The sequence below is a fragment of the Pteronotus mesoamericanus genome, unplaced genomic scaffold (genome assembly GCF_021234165.1).
Source record: "Pteronotus mesoamericanus isolate MK-2021 breed Mesoamerican mustached bat unplaced genomic scaffold, CSHL_Meso_final contig_2, whole genome shotgun sequence".
NCBI classification, from domain to species: domain Eukaryota; kingdom Metazoa; phylum Chordata; class Mammalia; order Chiroptera; family Mormoopidae; genus Pteronotus; species Pteronotus mesoamericanus.
Genome location: NW_026555084.1, coordinates 17,819,530 through 17,839,164, shown reverse-complemented (window position 1 = coordinate 17,839,164; position 19,635 = coordinate 17,819,530). Strand labels below are relative to the sequence as shown.

General features: G+C 48.0%; 1 protein-coding gene across 1 annotated transcript in view; it reads right to left on the bottom strand.

The window, feature by feature from the left end:
• Positions 1-19,635, bottom strand: part of PPP2R2B (protein phosphatase 2 regulatory subunit Bbeta) — a 245,776-nt gene that overhangs the window by 36,933 nt on the left and 189,208 nt on the right. Inside the window, exons 5-6 of the mRNA XM_054568224.1 lie at positions 13,594-13,771; positions 2,399-2,563 (exon numbers count right to left, since the gene is read on the bottom strand). Coding sequence (XP_054424199.1) covers positions 2,399-2,563; positions 13,594-13,771 — 343 coding nt within the window. The remainder of the gene's footprint in view (positions 1-2,398; positions 2,564-13,593; positions 13,772-19,635) is intronic.

The following is a 19,635-nucleotide window of genomic DNA, read 5'->3' as shown; positions in this document are numbered from 1 at the left end:
CTGCTAAACATCCTCCAAGAAGGGCCTCCTCCAGCACAGAACTGTGTGCCCTGCATTTAACAGCACTGCTGTTAAGAAATTCTGCGTACAATATAATATCTTCCTAACTTGTCCTTCATCTCTTTATTTTCCAAATCAGAACCCAAACTCTTTCCTTCTGCCTTCAGTCTAAACTTCTGTAAAAGGAATTCTCATCATATTACTTCCCTGTTACATTAATGGCTGTTCACTCATTTTGAGGGGACAAATCACACTCTTTATCAGGGCCATTATGACCAGGCTCCTGCATTTCTTCTGCATTTGGGTTCTCTTCCTTCTCTAAGTCACTCCTCCTATACCAGCCACAGGAGTCACCCCGCACTTCCAGAACCATTATGATCTCTTGTGCCTCAGTACCTTTGCACATGCTGACCCTGCTGCCTTGAACACTTTTCCCCTTGTTGGCTTATAAGTATATACTGCCCAGAGATCAATACCAGCACTGCACATCAGCAGATATTTATTGCTTGTCTCCCATGGGCCAGACACTGAGGTGCAGGGGAAACAGCTGTGAACAAAACAGAGTGATTCCATGCTCTCAAGAAGCTAACGGTCTAGACCCACGCTCTCCAACAGAACTTTCTGCAATGGTGAAAATGTCTTAAATCTGCCCTGCTCACTACGCTACTAACCACATGCGGCTATTGAACACTGGAAACATAATCTGAACTTAAAACATGTTTTGAAGATTTAGTATTAAAAACAAATAAAATATCTCATGAGCATTCTTAATTGTTATCTCATCAAGGCCCGATGACAAACCCATGAGTTGGACATTACTATTCTGCCCATCTTACATATGAGAAAACTGAGGCTCAGCAAGGTTAAGGAAAGCTGGACAAAGTCATACAGCAAATTGGGGGTGAAACTTGGCTTTGACCTGGGTCGGTGGGAGTCTAGAATCCACACAACCTACACATCACTACACTCCACATACCAGCTGCCCTGCGCGATGCTTCTCATAGCCAATGAGCAATCAAAAAATCATTAAAATGACCCAGCTTGGCAGCCTTTTCCTAGCCATTCACCTACACAGAGGGTCCTCCTATCATTCCTGACAGACAGGAATTGAAACTCAAAACTGGGTCCGTGGGAGACAAAGGGCTTCCTTTCTGGCTCTCCTCTGCGGCGGTAGCGGCGAAGCAGCACCTTGCGCAAGGTCTGGCTGGCTGGACAAACACAGCTGTAGTCCCTCCCTCCTGAACATCTTGGCAGCGGCACGTGATGGAGTGGACATGGATGACCACTGCCTCCCAGGCACCTATACTCTGGGAAGTTTTCTAGAAAGCCTTCCTGCTGCCTCCAGCCCAGCCAGTCGGCCACAGAGCTTGCTGTGAGTGCCAGCTAACATTTGCTTTGCCTGTTGACGTTGGCCCCAGCCTCTGGCCTCCAAGTACTCAGCCCCCGCTGGTTTGGAGCTGCTTTGCTCTGTCCAGGCCCTACAAACTTCTGTGTGACCAGAGGGCCTGTGACTGTGGCTGCCCTTTACCCCTCCCCCTTCTCTGAAATTCTTGCCTGGCGCTGGGACATTTGGAGTGGTGGCTTCCAAAGCTGCAATCTCTCCAAGAAGCCACGGACTACAAGCAGCCCCCGACTACTATTCTTTTTAAAACACGTTGAGATATAATTGACATATAACATTATATTAGTTTCAGGCATACAACATGATTGGTATATATAATACGAAGCAATCACAGTAAGTCTAGTTAACGTCCATCACCACGCATAGTTACGCATTTCTTCCTGTGACGAAAACTTTTAAGAGCTACCCTCTTAGCAACTATCAAATATACAATACAGTGTGATTACCTTAGTCACCATCCCCAGATGGCATTCTTGGTTCTTGTATATTCTCAGCTGCCCACACAGGCCAGCAGGTCCTGTTAGTTCTCCTGCCAAGGTCTGCCCCGAACCTACCTGCTCCTCTCCACTTGCACGCCCCGCCGCTGCCCGAGCCATGCCCGCCTCCTGCCTGGGTATCACAACAACCCCCCACCCCCTGCCAGTCTCCCTCTTCTCCCCCTCAGGTTCTTCCTCCCCACAGCAAGACTGAGCTTAAAACATAATTCAGATCATGTCACAATGTTATGTGACAGGGCTCATGTCTTATTCATCTCTGCCTTCCACAGTCTGCAGAGAATGTTTGTGGCACTGCACGTGAGGTTTAATCTTTATTGAAACACCCAACGTGGAGCGGACTCCCGAGCCGGGCGGACACTTGTAGTAATTTCTTTGTCCCCAGTGTGTCTAATGCAGGGAAGCAAATGAAACCTTCCCAGCATTGCTCTCTCGTCCCACGTGTCAGGGGCCAGTGGCCCGTCCACCCAACCCCGTCAGCTCTGGGCTGCTTGCTACTCACACTTGGTGTGTCTGTCACACAGGGCCGACGCCCTCATGTCGCACAGCCGGATTGTTCCTTTGCTGCTGCTGTACACGAAGGTGTTGCAGTGATGGGGGTGGAACTCAGCTGCCGTGATCACCTCCGTGAGCTCCTCCATGTTGGCCGGCTTGATGTCGACGATATCTGGCACAGACGAGTCAAGGAGTGGACCGGGGGCGGGGCAGAAACTCGGGGCGGGGGGGTGAGTAACGGCACGGCTGTCCTTTAGTGTGACAAGTTAGCATGGACCACGCGTGGTGGATCCTCATAAACCTCTGCGGGCAAACTGCCAGGTGTTACTGGACCCAGGCGGATGGGGCCGAGGGTCACCCCATGGTCAGACAACTAGGGTCTCTCTGGCCCCTTTCCGGTAAGTGTCTCACCCTCCACAGCATGCAGAGCTCCCACCAAAGCGACCTGCTCCAACGTGCCCAGCGGCACAGACTTTCATTCCTCATTTTACAACAGTGGTTACAAAACTCGTCCCACTCAATAATTCAATGTATTCGAATCTTCACCCAGACTCCTGGGTTGATAAGTAAAATCTACAGTAGACTGTAAATCCTCTTCCATGAAATCTCTGAGATGCTGCTGCTGATGAAGATGATGATGATGATAGCTGCTGCCATTTACCGAGTCCTGAGTACACGTCAATAACTGTGCAAAGCACATCACATACTTTATCTCTTTTAATCCTTATAATCATTACTTTCCTTACCCCCAGCTTCCAGGGGGTGGAAATGCAGGCTCAAGAGTATGTAAAGTAACTTGCCCCAAGCCACCTGACAGCGCTAGGATTTTATCTCAGGTGTGAAGCGTGTTCTTTAGTAAGCATGCAAACCTTCTACTGAAGATACACAGGGCTCCAGTGTCCGTAAGTAGTGATTTGCTTTAGGGCTTGCATGGGAGTTGCAACATGAGGAGGAAGCCATACCATGGCACGGCGAGGCAGTTTGAGCCCGCTATGAAATACACCCTTAGTTTATCGTCTGTGTTTGATTTTTCTCAGTTTTCCCCTTTCAGATAAAGAACGATTGTACTTCTATTTTTAAAGACCACATCCCTGTATACCACTATGAAACCTTTGGCCTTTCACTTATGAAGGTCACTTGGAAACATGCGTCTTCAGTAGGGCGTCGGGTATATAGACAGAGGCATGAGTCTGTGCCGATCCCTTCGTACCCCAACCGTGGGTGCACGAGGACCTGGGTGCAGGTCGGAGGCACCTGGCTGGGGCTGAGGTGCTGTCTGAGGACCCAGCAACTTCCTACAAAGGAACAGGCCACGTGATGTGGGTGCTGTGGTATGGGAAAGCTGATCAAAATCATTCCCACTTTTCCTGGCCTTTATGACATTTGAGCCACCTTTGTGATTTTCTGTTCCACCTGTAGATCATCTGGTAGTATTTTTTCCATCATATTTTTTTTCTTCAGATCAGCTGAAATCGACTCCCTTTACTTAGCCTCCTCTCAGCACTAATCCAATATTCATAACATCGTGGATGTAATGAGTTACATTTTTAATAATACACAAGATAATAAATTAATAACGATGAATATCCAAACATCTGTACGTGTGCCAGGAGTTTATGTATCCCATCTTGGAAAACACCGTACAGCACCGACAAGCAGTCACTTGACACAGACTCTCCTATTGCACTGAGATGGATGAAGGTCCTATGATTTTCATGGTCAGGAGCGGTCCCCTCCTTAGACTTTAGATGAGGTACCAGAAAATGCTCTGGTATTTTCAGCTACACCAACACCAGCAAAGTGTTCATCCATGATCAGACATCACCTCCGCCCCTGCTATGGCCGCAATTCCGGCATGCAATTTGTTGTAATAAGGGCTTTACATTTGCCTGTGCCCTTCATTACTGCTTATAAATCCTATTGGGTTCTCGCTAAAATTAACTTGAGACTGAACTAACATTACGTTTTACTATAATTGCCCCCACCAAGCCCAGACGCAAGTATTACTTGGGTCTCCAGAGCATGTGGGCCCCCTGGATTCACAAAATGCCACCTTTCTCTGAACTGCTGCCCGAGTCATAAACATTAGTGCGGTTAGCCCCCCATCCTGAGGAGCAAGAGCCTGTGTCCCCCAGAACGAGGTCCCCAGCTGCAGCTCTGATGTTCTCACTGGTCCCCCACCTTCCCGTGGGCTGGTGGCCATGACAAGGGGTGGGGGGAAGCAGAGGTCAGTGTTCAGCTGCTGTCAGATTCCACTGCCCTCCAGAAAGAGCCCTCACACCCCACTATGCGAGTGAGCAGGTTTCTCTTTTCCCAAAATAGGGAAAGAAAATCTGGTGTCAGCTTTCTCAACCTCGACAGTGTAGCTCTAAACACCAGATTAACTGGAAGGAATCTTTGCTGTGTGGGAGGGGGAGGTGCCACATCCACGGTTATTTTTTTCTCACCTAAAAATAAAGCCCCAAAGTCAGAATGTGTGAAAATGAAGTGCTTAAACATATCTGTGAAGCCAGCAGCACCCACCACCACCAAGAGCGCCACCACGGGAGGTGACCACTGAGCCCGCTGCCTCTGGTCCTGCCGCCCCCGCCCCTGCCCCGGCTCTCCGCCTGCCTGTCGCCCCTCATCCTCAAAGCAGCTCCCTCGGCACCAAAGTGCTTTTTGGGTCTGACTCTATGGGGGTCAGGGATAAACTGTGACTCTATGCCTCTTTTTTTTTTTTTTAATCCTTACCCAAGGATACGTTCATTGATTTGAGACAGACAGACAGAGATAGAAAAAGAGAGACATTGATTGGTTGGATGGGAAGATGCTCCAATCAATGGAGCCACCCGGCCAGGGCATCTATCCCTCTTTTAATAACCATGATGATAGGGATGAGGAGGAAGAGAATAACAACCTGCAGTTAATGGTTATCATGGGCCATGTACTGTCTTATTTGACCTTCATCTCAGCCTTATGAGGTCAGTACTACCAACAGGCCCGTTTTCCAGCAGAGGAAATGGTGAGGGAAGTAAATTACTCAAGGTCCTCTGACCAGCAGGGGACAGAGCTGGGATTTGAACCCAAGTTTGTCCAAATTCTAGAGCCTGGGCTCTTGACCACGTGCCACTCTTCCCCACGAGTGTGGTAAAGTCTGGCTTTCTTGGAATTCCCCCGGCTCATCTGAGAGGGAGCTCTCGCCTGCTCTGGGCCTGTGTTCTCTTAGGTGACTGTCTACTTTGGGAGCCACTTTTTTCAAAAGCACAGTTGGGACACAGTATCGGACCTAGAATTTTTTTGTGTTCTATGATGAGAATTTTTTTTTTTTTTGAGCCAGAAGTTGGGACAGAAACATGATGAGGAATTTTCTGAATTGTTATCAGAGGGAGAATTTGCTGAGTTCCAGAAACACTGGGAGAAGCAATCCAGTTACCAAAAATTCAATGGCTTAGGGCGATGACAGTGGAGCGTATTTCACATCTGCCTCCTAGAGAAACCTGGGCCTCTTCCTCTGTTGGGAAGGGAGACACACACTCTCAGTCCTTGTGGTTTTGTCCTTCATGTTGGGGAGAAAGGAGAAAGGACATAAGCAATGCATGGCTCCCTGTATTATCTTGAAAATGGAATGATGCATTTTGACAGTCAATTTTCTCGTCCCCATCCTTTAGAGCTCTCTATCCAAATTATTTCCCTGTTGTCCCAAAGAACTAAATGGCAAAAGCAAAACATAACATTGGATTCACGGATAATATACAAGGCAGACAGCCAACAGATTGCTATTAAATTAACCCTGGGGCTTGACAGATCTGTTCTTCCTGACCCCGACAGCTTATGGCATTCCTTATTAACGCTGAGCCCGGGCAAATTACCTCTGCTAACAAAAGGGGTTAATCTGCCTCTCTGCTAGGGCTCTGGAGGCAGCTCAGGACGGGAGGGGTGCAGCCAGCGTGGCAGCTGAGCGCCACGCTTGGAAGGCAGAATGGGGGCGGCGAGGGCACCGCTGTGCCAGCCAGTGGCCTAAGGCATCATTTAAAATAATAATGGAAGACACTGGGAGGTCACCCCTTAAGAGATCGGTTTCAAACAAATAAGCTGGAGCCATAGGTGGCCTCCGCCGTGGGGTGAGGGGGTGGAGAGGGGACGGCAAGGTGCTAAGGGGCAGCATGGGGGCCGTGCCGAAGTCGTGTTCTCAGTCCCAAACCTGGAGAAAGCTTTCTATTAAAAAGTCTCCATTTGCAATGCGACATTACAAAAGATTGACAACAACGCGCATGCACCCACATACGCATACACGGAACTAGGGGAGTAATAAATAAATTTTGATTCATCTCATTAAACTGTTCATGTAATAAAATTGCAGGTCTGTTAAAAATATAGTATGAAAAATTCTATCTAAAGTATGATCATTATATCACTTAAAACTTATACTCTGAAAGTGATGAGTTAAAAGGTAAGATATTCAAATGTTAGTGAGAGTTCTATCTGGATGGGTCTATTTTAGGATGGAAAAAGATATTTTCTATGCTTATATATCTATATGTATATAATTTTAGGTGAGGAATGTTGGATACAAAATATATATACAGCCTGATCACAGCCAGACGAAAGAGTGTGTGTGTGTGTGTGTGTGTGTGTGTGAGAGAGAGAGACAGAGAGAGAGAGAGAGAGAGAGAGGAGAAATAGGAAACAGACAGGAAGAACATATAGTTATATCTTATAGAGGAGTTAGAGTCTAAGGTGAGCATGTAGGTTATCCTTTAGTAACTCTAGCCTGGGTTCATTCATTCATCTGTCCACTTATTCCATAAATGTTCACAAAGAATCTGCCAATTCTCTTCTGAGTGCAGAGAATATAGTCTGATACATGTAACCTATAGTCTAGTAGGGGGCATGGTCACTAAACAAGGTAAATAAATACCATATACAGTATGTTACATAGTAACAACTGCTACATAGAAAAATCAGGGAAGAGTGTATGTGTGTGTGTGCGTGTGTATGGGTGGGTGGGGTATGTGTGTGTCCGTGTCCTGGATTGAACAGGAAAAGGCTTCCTGGTTAAACCAGGAGTTAAGTTTTTTCTTTTATTTTCTTATTTATTTTTCTGAGCCCTTATAGTTGAGTTAGCTAGCATTAAGTTAAAATTGTGGTATATATTCCATATGTATATGTATATATGTGTATACACACACACACGTGTGCACGCCCCCCCCTCCCCAAATTAGGTGATGAGATTACAGATCATTTAATAATCTGTAGAGTGAATACATATTATTAAACAAAGAAAATAAACATTAAGAAAGTAGTTTCTTCGGTTTAGAACCATCCATGAGAGAGTCGGACACCAGGGGCCTCATTGCTACGGATAAAGTTGAAGACAGTGTGAGAAACACTGTAAATGCTGTGATAATAACAAAATGGAGTCAGGAAAATGGGATAAAATTGTGATTCCAAACCTGCCTTGCTCAGAGAACTTGGGGAAGTCATTTTGTTTCTCTGGGTTTCTTTCTCCCTCGCCCCCCCCCTGCCATGGCTTTGCTTCTCTGGTTGAACTGTGATTGATATACCTACCCTCAAGATTAGATTACATGGGACATAGTAACAGGGCTGGAGTTTTATATCTTGGCATTTCCAGAGCACACAGTAAATGATCAATAAATGTTGATGGATTTTACTTTAACTCCTCGTGACTTAGCAGCCTCCCGCAGGCATATGTAAGAATGCAGAAAACCCACAGGCGGTCAACAGGCCAAGATGCCAGGCCTGCACAGAAAACCATTTCACCTGTGGTTTTCTTAGAAGAGAATGGTAAGAACGAGGGGGCTGGGGAAATGTTCCAAATGGTAGGAGTTACCATTGCCATGCCTTCCCTCCAAGCCAGCCGCTCCGCGAAGTACTCTACGTGACTACCTCATTTAATCCTCACCACAACCTTGTAAGATAGGTAAAGCAGATGGGGGGGGGGGGGATTATCTCCGTTAACTGACGAGGAGACTGAGGGTCAGAGAGATGTTAAGCAACTTGCCCAAGTCACACAGATTTTAGGACACGAAGCTAGATGCAAATCCAGCGAGCCTGACTCCAGAATCCGCATTCCCAGCTCCTAAGCTATGGCACTCTGAGGGAGCCCAGGAGAAGTCTGCAGAGTTGCGTTCTTGTCCTCTCCCCTGACAACCTGAGGCTCAAAGGGCTGGCTCTGTTGGTGACAGGGAAGGGTGGGGGGAGAAATCTGCAGCCTCACTGAGCCCTAGGTTTGGCCTCTGATACAGAGCAGCAGCAGCCACATAAGCAAGGCCACCGGGCCTGGGAAAACCCACCAAGACTGCACTGAACATGGGGGCGGGGGGCAGCTCCCCTGGCACACGCAGGCCAAGGCTGGATATGTCGCTGGAAGAAATGCTCTCCTTTTGTGCTAAGTGCTTCTCTGAGATTGATGTGTATATTTGCGGATCAAAGCACAGCGGCCGCAAAGGAGAGAGACTTGTACTGGGCCCTACAGCTTCGTCCAAAAGCCTGCCTGGCAGATTCCAGCTGGAGTAAAAGGCTGCTGTCCACGGTACTACAGTCACAGAGCTGAAAGCCAAAAGTTGAGGTTATACAGCCCCTTGATAAGGGAACCAATTCATAAAGGGCCTCGGCTCAGTTGGCAAATAAAGCGGATGCACCGGGACGTGAACACCAAGATCAGAGATCCAGTGCTCCAGTCAGCTTCTCCCAGAGGAACCTTCCCTCAGGCCCACAGGCTGGACTTCTGCGGACCCTTCCAGCCTGCCTTACACCATGTTCCGCCTCACTCTGTAGCCTCCAGTCATGGTGGCCTGCTTTGAGCTCCTCCGACACAACATGCTTCCTCCTGCCACCAGACCTTTGGACATGCTGAACCAATCTCTCCACACCTCTTTCCATGTTAACTCACACTTGTCCTCTTTCAGATCTCAACTCAGTAATCAGTTCCTCAGCAAAGCCTTGCTTTATTCCCTAGTCTATATTAGGTTTTCAAATATGCATTCATAGAACCATAGTCCCTTTCTTCCCTGGACTTAAGTTTGTAATTATATACTCAGTGTGATTATTGGATGTTACACAGTTTGTTTTTTTCACTTGCATATCCCTATAGCTTAGTGCAGTACCTGCCACAAATTAGGTGCTCAGGATACAGCTGTTGTGGGTTGTATCTTTACTTTTACTTACACGTATATATTTAGTAGGTCCCACATGGGACTAGGTAAGAGCCCAGGTCAACTCAGTCTTAGTCTTGAGAAGAGAGTTCAAAGGATCCTAGGTATAGCATAGTTTTCATACAGAAGCAACATCTTTTTATAGCAACTTTCCTGTATTGAAAAGTTAGGGCTGCTTGTTGTCCTAGAAAATCACATATCTAGAAATGAGTTGTTATTGTCCCGATGTAGTTAACCAAGTAAGGCCAAAGTTGATCACTTTAAACCAGGACCTGTTGTGCAATATAGGGACAGGCTGGCTATGGATGGAAAGAAGAGAATTCAAGACCAGGTATCATGAGGCTTAGAATGCCTCATGTTGATATGGCGCTAAACACAAGGCCCTGAACCTCAGAGAATCTGCCAGTATCTGGTATAATGAGCAACATCTTGCAAAGAGTACCCAACTGCAGAACCAAATGAGAAGTCTAGAGTTGAGAAGTTGACTCATAATGAATTTACCATCCCAACATTTGACTTTTGTAGTTTCCCTGTCCTCTCAATAATAATTAGGATTGTGTTGGTCCCTGTTTATTGATCATTTACTGAGCAAAGTATTGCCCTAAGCATATATATGCATATATGCATATGTACACATACACACACAATTGATCAATCAATATTAAAAAGCACTTAAAAATTCTCACAATCCTGTTTGATAACCATCCGTTCTAGAGGTCATGAAATAGAGGCTTGAATAAGCTAAGACACATGTTAAAGTTTACACAGCCAGCAAGTATCAGAGCTGGGTGAGGACCTCAAGCTTGTTGGACTCAAAGCCTGTGTTCTCAACCATAATTCTAATGTGACACCAAACACCAGTCACTGGAAGTTATGGCCTTAAAAAATCATATCGCCAGACCACCTGTCTTACTATTCACTTAGTAATTTTCTTTAAATAAAAATTCTTCGTAATTTAAGTGAATTTTCAGTGCCTGTGAAATCATAGGATTGATAATTGTATTTTATAGTATTATCATAAATGCATGATTATGAGAACAAAAAAGTCCGCCTAGTGCCTAGCACCTTGCCTACCACCTCAGGGGCACCCGTGCCATGCTTTGGGAACATCACATTGTTCTCTCCTGAACGATGAGGTGCTATAGAACTGGCGCTAAATGACATAGGATTTAGTAAGACCTGTCTGGTTGTTGGTGTTTCTCTGAGGCTGTTTTGAAAGATGGCCACTTGCTACCCCAGAAGTGGCTACACTTCAGCGAGGAGAGGCAAAAAGGTCCCAGTGTGTAACTCTGCTCAGTGCTCATGGTGGTCTGGTTGAAAATAACTATATAGATATCAGTTATCATTGTTCTCATGATGACAATGATTATTTTACATATGGCTTTTTAAGGGTGAATGGCACAGTCTCATTTGTATGCTAGCATCTGGCACACTGTCTGACATCTGCAGAATATAATCTAAATTGTGCTATTAATATTTCCCCTTTGCATTCTCCCCAAGGCATCTGTCTCCCAAAATGCCTAAAGAAACTTCCCTTCCCCTTGAAGGCCTAGAGGCAAAATTCAGAAAACATGTCACCTAGACTGGGGACAGCAGCAGCTCTGAGCGACAGCAGCAGAGCCTGAGCAGATTTCTGGCTCTTGGATTAGTTGCAAAGGGAGAAAGGGAACCACGACGCACAGTCATTCTATTAGCAGCTGCACGTTCAGGCAAAAACTGTGGGCAGATACTTCCAGGCTCAAACAGTATGTGCAGTTGGCTCTGTGAGCAACAAAAGCTGCCAGTCACGGTCCTGAAGTTCATGTGTCTCCAGTGTCTCCATAATCTACCTGCTTAAAACCGTCTTCCCCCAAAAGCCTTGCGGAGCTACTAAGCACTCTTCCGTGGTGCAGAGGAGCTAGCTGTGTGGCAAACGCAGGTCTTTTTTTTTTTTTTTTTTTTTTTTTACTTATGCACATATAGCTAAGCTACATTTCCCAGCCTGCCTTGCAGTTAGAGGTAGCCATGTGACTGACTTCTACCCATGGCATGCATGCTATTTTAGAGCTTGGCTCATAGGAGTCTCCCATGTGTGGTCCACCACAATCTTCCTCCTTTACCGTCCTGATGCAGATACACAAGAGGACAAGATGGAAGGACCTGAATCTCTGACTTGGAGGAGTCAGTTTGCTGATGGGGATGATCCATATTGGACCTTAACAAAAGAATCTATTATGTCTTTGAGGCACTATGGGGTCTATTTTATATCAGAACATTCAAAGCTTTACTATAACTAATATTCTCTTAACGTAAAATTTCCAGGTTAGATTTCACAATCAACTATATACCAGATATCCCCACGTGGAAGACTGCTAGTACCTTCCAATTTGACATGTTCCCCTCAAATGGCACTTCCTATATGTCAGAATGTTCTAGGCACTGGGATACAGGAACGGATCATACAAAGTCCCTTTTCACACAGAATTTACATTCAAATATGGGGGAATGCCAAATATACAAATAGAGAAACAACTTCAAATAATGATAAGTACCATGAAGATAACAACAGGGATAGAAGGTTATTTGGGAGCTACTTGGAAGTTCATAGAAGTGTCTCTGAGGAGGTGACATGAAACTGAAGTCTGAATGATGGCATGTAGTTGGCCACGTGAGCTCTGGGGGCAGAGTGTTCCAGAAAGAGGGAACAGCAAATGCAAAGCATGAAAGGAGCACCAAGTTTATCCAGGCAACGAGGTTAGCGGGCTGCAGCCGAGTGAATGAGCGGGGACATGACAGGACGTCACCGGGAGCCAGGGTCCAGACTGGGTGGCCCCCCGACAGTCCAAGGAGAAGAACTGGCTACTACTCGGTGTTCAGTGGGATGCTCCCCGAGTGTTTTAAACAGGGGAGGAATGGTATCTGAATTATGTGTCAAAAGGTCCACTCTGTTAGGGGAACAAGTAATATGTAAGACAGCAAGAAAGCAGGAAGACCAGCCAGATTATTGCAGCTTCACAAGTGAGAAAACTGGCCTTCAGCCCTGTGGATCGGCAGGAGTGGAGACCGGATTGAGTTTGACCTGAGACATATTTTAGAGGAAGAAAAGGCAGGGCTCAGGGTAGACTGGGCTGGGGATGGGAAGCCTGGTGAGTGAGGAAAAAAAATGTTGACTTCTATGTCAGTTGCTCAGTGGCCTGGGTGGGGAAACCAAGAACCGAGGTCGGGATTTCACGTGGAGGCTGGCGGTGGGACGGACCACGTGATGCATACAGACTGAATGTCTGAGCTGTATCATTAAATAGGGGTCAATGTAGTACAGCAAAAATACTGGCTCAGACAGTCAGCAATTTCCTTGCCTTCTCTGAATTTTAGCTAAACATGAGATACTAATACTGAAATCATGGGGCTGTCATATCAAATGCACCTTTGGTGGGTGGAGACAAGAGAGGAGTAACACGGGCTTGAGGACTACAAATGAAGTTTGGTGCCTTGATCCAGATGCCGGTTACCCACGTGTGTTCTGTTGGTGAAAATTCACAAAGATGTAAAATTATGATATGTGTACATCTCAAAATGAGATTCTATGCAGAAAGCTCCCAGTACAGTGCTTAGGACGCAATAAATGGCAGCCAGGATTAGTTTTGCTATCAAGATACAATAAAAACCATGTAATGTGTACCCGTGGTCCATGCCGTCTATGCAGGCCATTGAGGGACCCTTTAATAAAGGGAAGAAACCCTTAACTGAACTCTAGGGTCTCACAGTCCCTAGATAAAGGTCACATCTAGTTTTAATTGAAGACACGCAAATGCCTCTGCCTTAAGGAATTGATTCAGTTTCAACCCAGAGCTCATCCTGGCCCACAGCTTGTAACTCAGTACCTCCCCAACTTTGCCAGGATGAAAGTGTGCCGTAGGTGCCAAAGTAACTTAAAAGACAACAGTTCTCCACAGGGGCTAGGTGTTCAGTTATGACCACCCCCTGCATTCCACCTTCCCCCAAGCCTGCTCTTACCTGAATACTCCTGATTCAAGCCCATTGGTTACCGACCCCAAGGAAAGGATACTAAAACTTTGATTGGTTATTTCAAAGTTCCACAGGTTAATCCTCAGGTCATCAGCGGACATGTAGGTTTCATAGTCGCTGTTGACTGATATGGAGTTGATGTGATACGTGTGCGCGTTGGCAAATACTCTTCGCGGGGTGGCCTCCACCATAAGGTCCATGGGTCTGAGGACGGGCACCTGGGATGCAAGAGAAACACATCCTTTAGGACCAAAGCTGTGCGCCGGGAAAAGAGTGTGCACGTTTATGTCCTTGCCTTTCACACATAAAATCAGGACCACAACAAAGGAGCTCTCTGTCTAAGAGAAAGAGAAATAAATCACGCTCTTCCTATTCCCTTCTGTGCTTTTTAGTTTTATTCTTTTCTCAAAAAATGTTACCATCACTTAACCTTGACAATTTCATTCTTTACCGATTCTAAGCTTTTTTCCTACGACCCTCTAGGTAGCCTCCTCTCAGAGGGTCTTATAATCTGTATGTGTTTGGGGGAGGAGGTCCCTGGCATCTAGAACTGTTGTTCCAGATTGTTTTTTAACATGAAAACTGTTTTAAAAAGGAAGTTAAGGGAAAATTTTAGAAATGCGTAGTTCAGTTTAGATTTAAATTGATCCTTCATGGCTTTGGAGGTCTAGATCCCATCCTGGGTCTTCAATCCTTAGGGCATTGTGGGAAAACACATCATTGCCCAAGATTCTAATACTCCACATCCAGCCACTGACATATAAGGTACCTACTGCCACCTGTTACATGTGGGAGAATACTGGTTTATCCTTACTGTCTTGGAGTACCTGGTCATGTCCACTTTTACATCTATGCTTTCGCACCTATACTGTACTGTAAATTATATGGTCATCACACTTTACACACACACACACACACACACACATGCACACACATACATATGGTACTTGGTAATTATTTGTTGAATGAGTGAGTAGGAATAGGAGTAAATGTTTTCTTCCCCACAGGTCAGTGAATCAGCCAGTGAAATAGTTTCTCACACACAAAGCTCTTCCTGGCAAAAGTGACCCAAGGCCCATCGCTCGTCTGCCTGCCTCTTTGAATCGAAGGGCACTTCTGGCTGCATGGGGGTGAACTGGCCGCTAAGAAAGTGAGTGTGAACTCTCTGCCTGAGTGGGGACAGGCTAAAAACTGGACGGACAGGAAACGCGGGTGTGGTTCTTCAACAAAAACAAGTAAATAAAAGGACTGAAAGTGTTTCCCTCTCAAGAAACTCAGCACTTGCAACTGGGCCCTAAGTAATTTGATGCCGGTGGCCGATTAAGACTGCTACTTGTGGACCCGTTTCACCCCAGGGGGTGCGGGCCGGAAGGTGAAACAAGGTTGAAATCTGTAGGTGTGGTGCCCTCTGCACGCTTTCACAACACAGAATCCTCCAGCTCAGTCCTGAAGGAGCTTAGCTCACTTTTGAGTGATCAAATAAACAATTCAAAAGAATTGTGGCATTCTGTAGAGATGTGGTCCTGGATCACCTGGAAACCAGAAGCACCCTGAGGGGCGGACATCGGGGGAGCCAGGTGTCCTCTAAATACCAGAAGAGGGAGGGGATGAAAAGACTCATGAGCCCCACAGCGCAGATTTGGGTAATGGTTCTCTAGCATAATCCCGGGAATGGCCAGAACTGGGAGACCTGGGCTCTGATCACGTGTTCTCCACTCACCTGTGGCCATGTGACTCTGAGCAATTAACCTGTCCCTCTGGGCTCTGGTTATACTAGCGACAAACCCCACTGTGCCCTCATTATCACGAGTAATAATTCCTTTCGTGATATAACTCATTCTTACCATGAATTATAATTGCCCTCTGGTGTACCCTCCCAATCACCCTTTCAGCAATATTTACTGAGCTCTGTACTGGGTCCGGATGGGTTTAAGTGGTGAGCACAACCAGGCACAGTTCCTGCCTTCAGAGAACTGGTCTAGATGGAGGAGGTGGACACAGAACGATTCATAATAAAATGCAGTACGTGCCCGAAAGGAGAGTCTACAGTGCAAAGGGGGATTTAGCATGGTCACGGTGGTCTGCAGGGGTTTTGCTGAGGAAGCATGAATTAGATGACTGTGAAGGATGGGAAGGGGTTTACTAGGACAGGAGAGAGAAGAATGTTCCAGTCATAGAACGGCGCATGTGCAAGGGTGCTGCGGTGGGGTTGAGTAAAGCAAGAATAAAGGGCCCATAGGTCAGTGTATGAGACAAAGCAATGGGAATCATGGTGGAGGTTATGTAACAGGGTAGGTAAGAGGCAAGCCCCGAGGAAGGCTTTTGCCTTTACCCTACGAGAAATGGAAAGGAATTTAAAATATTTCCAGTGATATGAGTACGTTCAAATTCTTCATCAGATCCTTCCTGATGTTCAGTGGAGAACAAGCAGAGGATGAAGGAGGTAAAATTTTGAAGAAGGTTATACACTATCTAACACCAATGAGGGTATGTCCTGAATTAAGGCTCTGTAATGGATAAAAGAAAAAGTGACTTTGCCCTTAGGAATTGTCCCTGCAAGTATTTATTGGGCTTTTACTATGTCTCATCGCTTTCTTTACACCTCATCGCAGGTAATCCTCTCAATGACTCTGTGAAATAGCTACTAGTAAGTACAAAGTACCGCTGCAAAGAGAAAACTCAGGCTCACAGAGCTGAAGTCACTGGCCCAGGGTGGCCCAGCGGTGGGACCCCAGAGTCTACCCAACTGCAGAGCTGGCGCTCTTTCCTCTGTATCGCACCACACTCAACTACCCTACACGGCAGGGAGTGACAAACTCCGTAAGTGACACATCGGTCCCTGTCGATGCTACCGATGGCAGCGGTGGTCGCAGAGTTCGGTGGCTGAGCTGTCCCTAGAGACCTCGCTGAGATGTTCATGAGATTTGAATAAGGTGTCTATTTTGTGTGCTTTCAGAAACACAAGCCATGCTTTTAAAGTTTGTCATAAAGGAGCTCCCCACCTGGAGCTTTTGAGCGCTACCCACTTCCTCTGCCCTTAGAGCTCGCCAAGCTCCACGCAGCCTCCCCAGGGCCACAGAAGGAACGGCATTGGTGAGGACCTCCCGGGGCTCCTCCTACACGCTGTCATGGCCCTGGTGCCTTACGGTGCGTTGTCTGCAGAGGCTACCAAGCCTCTGGTGACAGGGAAGGGAGCATGACAGCCGGGATCAGGAGGCATTACAAAGTGGGAACTGCCAGCTCAGAGCTTCCGCTTAACATGACGGGCCTGCCTGCTAATTCAGGCTGACACATTCCATGATGTACCACTTAATGGGGAAGGCTCCGTGGAGGTATCTGGGGAGGGAGCCTCTAATGCTTTGCCCAGATAAGGCAGGGGGATGCACGTCACTCACAGGATTCCAGCACCATTCCCGTGCCCAGGTCAAGACTTGCCTACGGCCCAGTGACGCCCCTCACAAGAAGGAAGAGGGTGGCTTGGCAGGTCAGGCTGGACGGGGTGACTGAGGGGGAAGCCCTGTTGGGGCTGTGGCTCCCATGCGCTCTGGCCACATTCTCCCCTCCGGGCTTGGCAGGGAGGAGACTGGGAAGCTACTCCCCGAGTCTGGCTCATGGGCCGTCATTAGGGCTTTCTGGGTAGGGCGTCCCCGGAGGGCGCTGCGCTTCGTGCCGGTCACCGAGTTAGCGCTGCCCTGCCCAACTCCAAGGCGCCGGCTCGTTCAGCCCTCCCAGGAGCCAGCCTCACGAGGGAGAATCCTCCGTTCACTCCCCGTGCAGGGGAGGGCAGGGAGGTGAGCGTTCTGTCCGACGTCACACAGGGAGTAAGCTGAGGAGCTGAACCCGGGCCACGGGTTCCCCAGTGGGCAGCCCTCACCATGGCCGCAAATGAAGCTATCGGATGGAAATATGAAATGGCCATTTTGCGAGTCAAAACTGGTCAAATCTCAGTGAGTGACCGATACTTTGGAAGGACTCTGTGCCATATGGATGTGACCTGGAAACACGGAACACAAAATCCTGGAAGGGCCCTCAGAGTCTCTCAGGGTGGGGGGTGGGGGGGTGAGGGGTGTGTGTGTGTGTCAGTGTGTGCGTGTGTCCTGGTGGGAGGCATGCAGTGGGAGGCTGTGATGTCGAGGTCTTATCCCCTTCATCAGTCTTGGTAATTAATATGTTTGGATTCACAATCGTATTTTGCTCCTGTTACTATTTCTGTGGATAAGGAAGGACTGAAGAGCAAATGGCCTGGGCAGTTCCTAAAGGCTGAGCATGAGGAAATCAAGACCCTGAGAGGTGAGGTGCTTGTCTGCGCTCCCCCAGGTTGGGATTGTGGCACAGCCTGGGATTCTGCCTCTTCTCCCAGAGCTTCTTCCTTTGTCCCCGCACCAGGTACTCAAGCCGTTCCTCAGAGGCCCAGAGCCGACCCCTGTCCTTGCCAAACAACAGAACAAGACAAAACCCAGGATCAAGCCCGAATCCAGACCTTGTAGTCCAGGCCTTCTTTTCTGAGCCACCTTGGCAGTGGCTCACAGGGCTAGGATCAACCCTGAACAAGGCAGGGCGGGGGCGGGGGCGGCGGGTGCCCAGGTCTTGCAGATGAGCACAGGGGCCGGTCCTGGCCTCGGAAGGGGCAGGCGGTTCTGGATTGCAAGGCTGGAATCTGGTCATGCCCATCCCTCGGGCACCTTGTACTCCTCCCTGACCTTGACTCAGTTTCCGTTCCTCCCCAAGGCTCATTCTAAAGGATGCGCACCCCAGCCTTGTTGGCCAGACAACCAGCATCACGTCGGACTATCAGCCTGGGAATAACATCCCAGGGCTCAAGAGAGCAGCGTCAGTCTAACCTGCTAGGAAGCTCACAGACATGTCCCGGCTGCAACGTTAGGGTGATGCGAAGAGCGCAGAGGGCCGCGTGGTCCTCTCCCTCAGACGGTCAGGTCTCTGTTCAATGACCGCACCTCCGCCGTCCCCCGAGAGAGGCCTTCCCTGCCCACCCCGCCTTGAACAACATAACCTCCATTTACTATCCTCTCACCCAGGGGGCTGCTTTGAATGTGGTAATTCATTCATCACTGAGCAATTCATCAGTGAACTCTCATCAATATCCTATGATGCTACTGGCCAGATACTATGAGTCCTGTTGCACAGATAAGGAAACTGAGGCCAAACAGGTTAAGCGAAGTCACACGGCTAGTCCTCAGGCCCGGCACGCCTTGCCTCTGGAGTCCAAGCCCTTAGGCGCTCCGTATTCTAGGCCCCGGAAGGGTGCACTTGGGTGGGCGGGCGGGCGAGAGTACAGACATTCCAGTGCAGGGGGGCTTGTGCTGCGACGGAGGTCAGGAGGCACCGCCCAGGCGGCGTCGGCCAGATGGGGCCTGTGTCTACCTGGGGACGTCAAGGGAGACCTCAGAAAGGAGAGGCGACGAAACGAGGCAAGACGTGAAGGGTTTGTGGGCATCTCCCAAGCAGAGGTGGGGAGTGGGGAGGAGAGAGAGCTGTGCTCTAATCCGAGGGACCAGCATGTGCAAAAGCTCAGAGGGGCGAGCGTGAAGGATATACGAGTAAGCGTGTGATTCCTTGTGTTCTGGCGCTGGAAGTTAGTGATTCATTATTCACTCTATACGTACCTATGAAATCCCTTCTGCATATCAGACGTGAAGAAAACCTGTGTTGGGTAAGGGGGAAGAGAATAGATGGTGTGCTGTTTGAGGTGGGGTGGTCACAGAAGGCCTCTCTCGGGGGATGACATTTGAGTAGAGACCTGAAGGAAGTGAGGGGGGTGCCATGCGGCTCCCCGGGAACAGATTCCAGGCAGAGGAAACAGCAAGTGCAAAGGCCCTGAGGTTGGAGCATGCGTAGAGTGTAGGAAAAACAGTGAGGCACCTTTGTGGCCAGAGAGGAGTGAGTAAGGAATGATCCTGGGAGGAGGAGATGGGGAGTCACAGATGTTACTGGGAAAATAAGGATGACTCAGGGAGGCCAGGTAGCTGCCCATTACAGACCCCCTTCCTGCTAAGACACCCCCTCCTCCTTACACTCTCTCCCTTACCGCTCCACTCCTCTGTCTCTCCGCACCCCTTTCATT